Source organism: Hippocampus bargibanti, linkage group LG18 (assembly GCF_051943395.1).
Source record: "Hippocampus bargibanti isolate YZ-2025 linkage group LG18, ASM5194339v1, whole genome shotgun sequence".
Taxonomy (NCBI): domain Eukaryota; kingdom Metazoa; phylum Chordata; class Actinopteri; order Syngnathiformes; family Syngnathidae; genus Hippocampus; species Hippocampus bargibanti.
Genome location: NC_142751.1, coordinates 12907509 through 12917737, shown reverse-complemented (window position 1 = coordinate 12917737; position 10229 = coordinate 12907509). Strand labels below are relative to the sequence as shown.

General features: G+C 38.8%; 2 protein-coding genes across 3 annotated transcripts in view; both read left to right on the top strand.

Annotated features, from left to right (window-relative positions):
• Positions 1-3869, top strand: tmem141 (transmembrane protein 141). Its single transcript, XM_089020422.1, has 5 exons — positions 1-139; positions 277-343; positions 883-966; positions 1032-1142; positions 1669-3869. The coding sequence occupies exons 1-5, from the start codon at positions 86-88 to the stop codon at positions 1728-1730; spliced, it is 378 nt and encodes a 125-aa protein (XP_088876548.1). The 5' UTR covers positions 1-85; the 3' UTR covers positions 1731-3869.
• Positions 3870-4668: 799 nt separating this feature from the next.
• sapcd2 (suppressor APC domain containing 2) overlaps positions 4669-10229 on the top strand; it is a 12594-nt gene continuing 7033 nt past the window's right edge. Inside the window, exons 1-2 of one of the 2 annotated variants that reach the window (XM_089019893.1) lie at positions 4669-5607; positions 9601-9734. In XM_089019893.1, the coding sequence (XP_088876019.1) occupies positions 4875-5607; positions 9601-9734 (867 nt within the window). In that variant the 5' untranslated portion in view covers positions 4669-4874. The remainder of the gene's footprint in view (positions 5608-9600; positions 9735-10229) is intronic. The other variant, XM_089019892.1, reaches the window with a different exon arrangement.

The following is a 10229-nucleotide window of genomic DNA, read 5'->3' as shown; positions in this document are numbered from 1 at the left end:
CTGACTGCTTCCGGTTCTTAATGTCAACAAAACCAAATGTTACTATCCGTAAAATAGCTTTAAAACTTAGTTTGTAAAACACAAAATGGTCAATCTTGGTCTGACTCGAGTGGACGACGAGCTAGTGGCGAAACACCCGGTGAGCGTTTACAATTTAAAGCGACGTGTTTGTCTTCTTGCTTCGTTATACGCTCACGACACCGCTTGTGTGTGATATAAAATATGAATGAAAATATGACATTTATGTTCTTCATTTTAAGTCGTTTTGTCTTTCAGGGTTTGGAAAGATATACTGCCTGTCAGTCTTACGCCTTTATGAAGGGGACCGGAAGCTTTATTCTTGGTACTTAATGCGTGTTTTGAATTTTTATTGTATTTTTTTTTTACCAATTTCCCCAAGTTAATTTATTTTTCATTGCAGTTTTACTCTTTCCTGTTAAAAACCTCCATTAAATAGGAGATAAATAATTTCCAAGATAAAACTTATAGCCACCACGTGAGGACGAAGAGCCCTAAGGCATCTGTGGTAGAAGATGTAGACAAAAATACGAAGTTATATTTATTCGCCACACCTCTGAGTAATTAATTTTGTACATTTTTGCTTTTTCAAACACTTTTTTGAGTCAAAAGTGCACGTATTCTTTCGTAATTGACAATAAACAGGAATGCAACTCCGGCCCCAGATTGTGCTTATGTTAGCCACCAGGGGGCAGTAGAACAAAACCCTACATTTAATATTACGTATAATGTTAGTTGTTTTTAGCAGAGGATAAAATAAACATCCCTGTAAGTATTGTTAGGTTTTACTGCATTGTATGAGTTACAAATAGCCATTATGAAAGCGTATTGTTCCTGTGACATTTTCGCCTGTTTGTCTTACAGGTACAGTTGGCCTTTTTGCTCTGCAAAAGATTCTACAAAAGCGACTTCCTTATCCCCTGCAGTGGAACCTGCTTTTTTCCATCGGTGAGGAATCAATATGTAATTTCTCACCACTTGCCTTCTAAATACTCCTCTTTTCTTTCTCTCAGTGGGGTCATCGGTAGGCAGTTACGCTGTGACACGGTGGGAATCGCAGAAATGTTCCGATCTCTGGTTGCTACTTGAAACTGGCAAAGTCCCCGATAGGTTGCAGCCACAAAGTAAGTCCTCTTGCTAAAAGTGTTGGACAGTATGACTGGATTGATAAACATAGGAAGACATTTACTGTTGGCACCTCAGTGATCCAAATACAGTGATACCTCGGTTTACGAACCCCGTGGCTTACGAACTTTCCGGTTTATGAACGTTACATTTATGAACATTTTACCTTGGCATACAAACTTTTTTCGTACACTAAGCTGCCTCAATGAGTGATGTGTGGTTCGCGAATCAACCCTTTCTTCTAACAACCCATCAAGCCATCAACGACCATCACAAAGGTAAATAAAACGATCTTATTATACAGTACAGTTTGTTTCTTTAATTATAATCCCATAGCGCATTTATTATACATAAAATAAGGTATATTTTGTGTAGTTTTAAGGCTTAGAAAATTAGTACGTAGAAAATTATGTTTTATGGGGACCTGGGAACGGATTATTCTCATTTTAATGGTTTCCTATGAGAAATTATTTTTTGGGATACACACTTTTCGCCTTAAATCATGTGTTTACCTCTGTCTTTTAGTGCCCAAAGCAGAGGGACCATCAGAGAGTGGGAAGACAAAATATGGAGATGTGATGGATTAAAAGGTTTGAACCCCTTTCATGCATCTTGTAACCTGATAACATGATACGCCCTCCACTGTTGTAAACAGTGTCCCTAAAAGGGTTAAAAAGTTATAATAATAATACATTTCATTTATTAGCGCCTTTCAAAACTCTCAAGGTCACTTTACAGTCACGGGATAAGTTTTTCTGTGGGTGAGCAGCGGCAGCCACCCACGCCAGCGTTCACCCAACCTGGAATAACTCAAACAGATAGAAAGCTAGCTAGGTGGCGAATAGATAACTAATAGCTAGCTATTTATCTATCTGGCTTTCTGGCTATCCAGCTAGCTGCTATCCAGCCGTCCACACAGCGAGATAACCACTTGCCATCCACTAGCTATCTCGCCAGCTAGCTATCTAGCCATCTATCTATTTGCTATCTATTAGCTATCCCGCTAACTATCTCTCTAGTTAGCTATTTATTGATATCCAGCTAACTCTCTATCTATCTATCTATCTATCTATCTATCTATCTATCTATCTATCTATCTATCTATCTATCTATCTATCTATCTATCTATCTATCTATCTATCTATCTATCTATCTATCTATCTATTTGCTATCTATCTATCTATCTATCTATCTATCTATCTATCTATCTATCTATCTATCTATCTATCTATCTATCTATCTATCTATCTATCTATCTATCTATCTATCTATCTATCTATCTATCTATCTATCTATCTATTTGATATCTGTTAGTTAGCTACCTATTGCTATCTAGCTAGCTCCCTTTCTAGCGATCTATCTATTTGCTATCTATCTATCTATCTATCTATCTATCTATCTATCTATCTATCTATCTATCTATCTATCTATCTATCTATCTATCTATCTATTTGATATCTGTTAGTTAGCTACCTATTGCTATCTAGCTAGCTCCCTTTCTAGCTATCTATCTATTTGCTATCTATCTATCTATCTATCTATCTATCTATCTATCTATCTATCTATCTATCTATCTATCTATCTATCTATCTATCTATCTATCTATCTATCTATCTATCTATCTATCTATCTATCTATCTATCTATCTATTTGCTCTCTGTTAGCTATCCCGCTAGCTATGTAGTTAGCTACCTATTGCTATCTAGCTAGCTCCCTTTCTAGCTATCTATCTATTTGCTATCTCGCTATCTATCTATCTATCTATCTATCTATCTATCTATCTATCTATCTATCTATCTATCTATCTATCTATCTATCTATCTATCTATCTATCTATCTATCTATCTATCTATCTATCTATCTATTTGCTATCTATCTATTTGCTATCTATTAGCTATCCTGCTAGCTATCTATTTAGTTAGCTATTATACCATGCTGCTTGTCAATTCTGGAACGCTGGTCTACTTCCCAGTACAGTTTTTTTTCCACATAGACAATATCATTTACGGATAATATAATTGAACATATATACATGCACAAAATGTGCATTCTCCCTTTGTATCATCATTAATATGATGATAAAAAGAGACACACATGAAAGTCAGTTTTTAGTGTTGCTCTTTTTTTTTGTAGGCTTCGGATATTAAGCCTATGATCTGGTATTTATTTTATTTTTTGGGGGGGCGGGGCGCAGTTAGAAATAAATATATATTATTGTTATGATAAATTCCCTATCATATACTTCTCTAGCCTGACTAGCCTGATATTTGGAATCGTCCTACAAAGTAAACGTGATGCCCTAAGGATGTCAACCAATAGTTGTCATCACATAATCAATCATGAGCTGATTATTCTTGTCAACAAATAAAATGAGTGAGCATCGATTGTAGCCTGTGGGCTACTTACACATTAGCGATCAAATAGAGCGACATGCTAACCCGTCATGCTACTTGTGGTAGCAGAATATTGCAGAAATATCATGTGTGTGACGCCGTTATATAACCCAAGAAAGTGAGTGACAGAAAGAGAAGGGAGGTCAATGGCGAGATGGCTCGACTCTTGACGCTTGTCCGCGCTTTTCTCTTCTGCTGTCATGCCCACGTACACAGATTTACAGGGTAATAGGGTGAAAGGATTGTAGCCATTTGAACTTTTTTTTGTGAGGGGAGCCAATGTGACAGTGGAATAACATTGAGTAACTGCGATAAAAAAGGACTGAAAAGACATCTGAATTTTGTCTTTTTTTTTCTCCAATTTGGATTTGTGTATTAGTCACGTCACTTCTGTGAGCTTGCGTTGTGCCAGCATAGAGAATTAGCGATTGAGCATTAAAGCTTGACCTTTGACCACTGCGTTTACTTATCATGCAAAGGCGTTATTGTTAGAAGGAGCAGTACATGTGGTGGTTTACGTTTAAAGGACAGCAATGATATTTTTTTACTCGTTGGTATGATAGCATTATTAATATGAAAAGCAAATTAGTGACAGCTGACCATCAGACCAGAGTAACCACAGGGAAAGTGAAAGTTACTGTATGCTCTCTGTGCACATACAAATCAAGCTATATAAATACAAATATTTGATATAGTGTATTTTTTATATGAGTAATTCGTTTTTCACATAATTTTACATGATTTTTGGTAGGTAATTAATTTAAGCAAAAAAAAAAACATAACGAGGAGCCATTTGGGAGCCAAAAGATCCGGATCTTTTTAATGAGCCGAACCAAAAGAACCGGCTCCCTGAAAGGAGCCGGAATTCCCATCACTAATATGTATCTTTTTGGAATGTGGGTGGAGAAAACTCTCGACTTCTTCTCTGTTTGAAATACTAGCTGCATTTCTTTCAAATCATAGAAGAAGAAAAAAAAGCCCCGATATAAATACCGTCCCACTCATGAGTAAACTCAAACTGGTTTACATCTCTTTCCACCAATCAGCGCTCGGCTTTTTACGCGCCTCAGCCAATCATCAGACTGGATGCTCTCGCGTAGTTACGTTTGAAGGGCGGTGCTGAACTCCAAAAGGAGGAGTGTGGACGATTAAAAAGTGAAGTTAAACGAGCCAACGCGGGACTAAAAATGACTTCCAAACGTTATTAAATATATCTGGAGAAATAAACGTGGTAGTTTAAATTTGGTGTTTTTTTTTTTGTTTTGGGTTAGAGGTAGTCTTTTCAGTTCGAAAAAAAAGTTGTCTTGTTCGTGGTGGTTTTTGCTAACGACAATAGTCATGGCTTTGATAGCGACGGAGCAAGGCAGCAAAATGAGCGGACCACCGGGAATCTATGCCCCAATTGGACCCAGGAAAGACGCCTTTCCCGGGAAATCCCAACCCAAAGACGGAGACTATTCCACGGACGGACTTCCCAAAGCGTTCCTACACAGTTTACGGACCCTTTTCGACATTCTAGACGACGCCGGACGCGGGTACGTCCATATATCCGAGATCGAAAGCCGCTGGCAGGGCGCCGACACTCGTGAGCTACCCGGCGGGGTGTTGGGCTGCCTCCGTCGGGTCACCCCTCCGCACGGCTGCCTGACGTTCGAGCGTTTTGTGGCGGGTCTGCGCTACTCGATGCTTAACCCGGAGAATCGCTGTCAGCTGAAGGCGCAGGCGGCTGTCCCTCCGCAGCCCGTCCCGCGGTCCGTGTGCACCCGAATGGAGAAAAAGGTCCGCCCGTTGGGGCCGAGCAATGTGACCAATATTCAACAGCACCGGGCGTCGTCCCTGATGAGTCGGACCAGGCCGGAGGAGGGAGCCGGCCACCCGGTATGCGGCCCGACCAGGTATGGAGCTGGCTATGAGAGACCCGGTCGGAGTCTTGAACGGATCCCGGCCCCTCAGGAAGCCGCCGGGTCTTACAGAGTAGAGCCGGGTCACGTCTCAAAGGCACCTCAGCATCAACAGAGCCGGGTGAGATCCATCGAGTCGCTGGCCCTGGAGTCCCCCCAGCTACAATCAAGTATGTACAACCCAAAGCTATTATGAATAAATGATTTAGTGGAAGTTAAACCAGAAAACGCTTTCCCTCAAATTAAAATCTGCTTAAAAATAAATAAATGAAGAGGCAAATATTCATACACCCAACTGTACTAATTATTTTTTATTAGCAATAAAGAAATTAGCCACATGTAGCATTTTAACATAGCATGTCATCGCATGTTTTGCTGATAAAGCTGATTGAGATTCGGGGCACTATGTACTTGGCTATCTGTTAGCTCTCTATCCAGCTAGCTATATATTAGCTAGCTAGCTAGTTGGCTGCCTATCAAGCTGGATAGCTATCTATTAAATAGGTACCTGGTTAGCTGGCTATCTATTAGCTATCTATTAACTAGCTGGCTATCTAATAGCTGGCTAGCTAGCTCTTTATTTGAGTTATTCCGGGTTGAGTGAACGCTGGCGCGTGTGGCTGCCGCTGCTCACCGACAGGAAAGACTGATCCAGTGACTGTAAAGTGACCTTGAGAGTTTTGAAAGGCGCTTACAAATGAAATGGATTATTATAAACAATTCCGCTGGCTCAAATTGTGCATCACCAGTAAAACAAGAGAATCCCACTAAATCGTCTTTTGGATTGGATTTGATTAGCCTTTATTAGTCTCCCAGTGGAGAAATGTACATTTCACAGCAGCAAAGTGATGAAAGTAAGAGGAAAGGAAAGGAAGAAGTAGAAAACGAAAATACAGGAGCTGCTGTAAAGGCAGCCTCTGTCGTGGCGCCATCTTGAAGTCAAAACAACAACAACAAAAAATAATTTGACACACATGGACACACTCATTCAATCTTAAGCACTATCTGCAGCCTCTATGTTGTGTGAAGCAATTCTGGATGAAAGAGGAGTGGATAAAAACTTCCTTTTCACCAGTGGATCAGGGACATCATGGTGGAATGTGCGCCACTGTTACAAGCTAAATGTTTAAAGCAAATACAAAGCTATAGCATCCATTGACGAAAACAGACTGTCTCACATCTCCTGTCCATGTAAATCCGCTTCAATTCCAAGCTGCGACAGATCCACATTTGCATCGGCGCTCTGCTCTGAAGCTTTTACCTGGCAATACACCTGATACATGCAAAATATCCTCCTAAGATGAAATATTAAGCCTCAATTACAGGTTTTTGTTGTAATTCTTTCAAATTGAGAACCAGGTTGCGTCATGTGCCATACTTTAATGCCATGACCGTCGCTCTGCGTGACTGCAAATGATCAATTCCCCCCCCCCCCCCCCCCCCCCCGGTATGAGAAAGATAACACTCGAGGAGTCCTGCTAGCTCATTATCTCACTCGATACGTCTCCTCGAGTCGCTCTCACAACTATGCTAGCTGGCTGTCACACACGCTCAATCCACTGATGAGTCTCTTTGGGTTAAATCTGAACGCCGCATAGCCTGCCTCGAGGGTGACGCTCACTCACTCCTTGTTAAGTTATTTGTTTGAAAAGTTTGGAGTGATTCCCCCCATGTACTGGTTCTGACTTGTGCTAGATTCGACTCTTCTCAAAAACGCAAGTGCATAGCTTCTTTGTGCAGTGGCATTTGTAGATTTCTGTCAAAACTGAGAATAAAATGTATATACAATAAAAACAAATGGTAAGTAACAAGTAGAGGGAGTCCATCAGTCGCTGTATCGACTTCATTGACTGACTCATCGTTTATCATATCTTTTTTGACATCGCTTCCAATTTACAGAAAAATATTTTCAACTCATCCCTCTGCTGTCGTCGCTGGTATAAAACGATTTGTGTAGCAGTTAAAAGGACAACCGACGCCTCCGGACAAGTTGTGTCCATAATTTGTAAAATCACTTCAAATGTCTTCTATTGAGCACATTTTACAAACATTCCACCGCATATAGCTCTATTGTTTTCGAGTTGGTGACGATTCCTGACGTGACGTCATTGAAGGAACGCCCCTGACCGAGAAAGCGACACACAATGCATTTTGGGTACTTTTTTTGGTCTGAAAACGTCGTGTTGATGGTGAAATTAGAAGGGAAACACATAAATAACGCGATGGTGAATCGTTGTGTGTTGCACCAAGACTACTATTTGATACTAGTTGACATAAATTCCCAGCAGACAAATCAGCCCATTTCCAACAGAGCTTGGGCGCCATCTTGTGCATTTTCTGGGCGCTATATTTGAGTCCAGACTAAAAATGAGACAGAAGGACTTCTTTAATCGATTGCAAACATTTATGCTTTCCTCTTCAGAACTATTTGAATCATATTCATAACTGGATGAGTAACAAGAAAGCATCTTCTCCGAATCTGAAGCCATTGTTTTGATTCTCGATCAAGGCAAGACGTCTTTGCGTGACATCATGAGCAAGGGGGCGGGACCTTCCGAAACTCGGTATCTCCGGGGTCATTTTGTAGTTTTTCGGACATTTTAAGTCATTTTTATTGGTGTTTTGCATTTGACTAAAAATATCAGCCTGCGTTTTTTGGGTATTTTGAATGCTATAAAACGTTTTTCTGATGTCAGTTAGGAAACAAAAAAAATGGTGTCGCTTGTCCATTAAGTTTGTAGAACAAGGTGACAAATAAAACAAATTAAGAATAAAAGAGAGAGAGGTTAGTTAGTATATTAAAAGCTATGATCAGTGTCTGAAATAGCGTCTGCAATTTAAAAAAACATCTCTGCCTGGGTGGCCGCCAACTTCTTCAAGAAAAAACAAAGAAAAAAAGTAGGTTTTTTTTTCTTCAAATCAAACGTTTGCTTTATTTAATAAGGCAGGCAACTTTTCAGAGTTGTCTGCCCTGGTGTCCGCTAACGTTTTATCATGAGTTTCAGACACTGCTATAATTCTGTCTCATTCAAGTCCAAGTGTGGGACCTACAAAGCAGCGCTTGTCCGGCCCGTAATCTCTAACATGCTGCCAAACTCAGTCGGATTTGTCCAGATTACAGGATGCTGGTCAGGCCTCGCCAAAAGCATTACAGATGTGAAATCTCCCATTAAAAAAAAAAAAGTCATGCCAGAAGTTCAAATGAATTAGAACAAAAATGAATTGGATGTAACTACTGTCCACCTTTTTAACTCATTTTAGTTAAAAAAAACACTTAAATTGAATAATTTTAACTCATTCACATGTGAAAAAAATGTGTACAATCCAGTGCCAGGGTTTTTGTCATTGTCATTCAAATTCCACGACCCACAGTCTATTGAGTTTTAGGACTACACAAACATTCGATACAGTGTAAGAAACCTTCGACTCTCTTCTTTCATCAGAAAAAAAGAGTTAATTCCTAAATTATATGGGTCTGGAGTTATATAAGTTTGAAATGGGGGCGGCTGTCTAAAATACAATACATACGTATTGGTTTATATAGCGCTTCAACAACAGCTGAAGCGCTAACATGGAAAAGGGGAAATGCTGCCCCCTTGTGGAAAAAAAAAAACATTGCCAGAGGCCATGGCCAGCGCTTTATCAGCACCCAAGCATGAAAAAAACAAAACCCGAAACAATTCAGGAATGGCGCTCTATGTGAATGGCAGTGAATGAGTTAATGTTGACCATTCTTGAGTATTTATTAAGACTTTGTCTGCTGTGTATTTTACTATAGGATTGTTCAAGCCACACTGAAATGAGAAATAAATAAACTAACACAGAGATATTAAATTTTCTATTTTAAAGGGATAATATTTTAAAAAATGTCAGATATTTTTGCCGTTAAATTCAATGATTTTTTGATTACTATTGTAAAATTATGAGAAGAAAAAAATAATTTCATCAATGTTCCACTTTGGCTATGGGTGTCCATTTTGAATGGCTCCCTCGTGTGGTGACCAGTGGTTACGTCGCCAGCCTCCTGTTTTTTTTTTTAATAATAATTTAATAATAATAATAATTTCATTTATAAGCGCCTTTCAAAACTCTCAAGGTCACTTTATTTATGGTTCTAATCTTTTTCAATGTACCATATTGTCTTTTCTCGCACGTGTGCGCAGGTGTTCCCAAATCCACTTTGCCCAGATCCCAAAGCGAGTCCGCGACGGGCTTCGGCGGAGGCTCCAGGCGACGCAACCGCGGTCGGGAGGAGCAGAGGCGCCATACGATCACCAACGGGGTGGACTACGAAATGGTGGGTGTAATAATTAATAACAGTAATAATAATAATAATGATAATAATATATAATGATAACGATAATGTGAATATTGTAAAAATAATAATAAAAATAGATTATTGTAAAGAAAAAATAATAATAATCATAATAATAGTAAAAATAATATTAAAAATAATAATATTAAAAATAATAATTATAGTAAAAAATAATAATAATAGTAAAAATAATAATATTAATACAGTAAAGTCTCGTTATATCGATATTCTCGGGAGTCGGAAAAAATATCGATATAACCGGACTATCGATATATCCGATCCTGCGGCATGTAAATTTTCTCCTTGCGTTCATAGAAATAGTATCGTGATAAGCAGTACTATCGATATAATCGATATAACGAGACTTTACTGCAATAGCAAAAAAAATAATAATAATAAAAAAAATAATAATATAAAAATAATAAAAAATAATAAAAACAAAGAATATAAAATAATAATAAAATAATAAAAAAATTA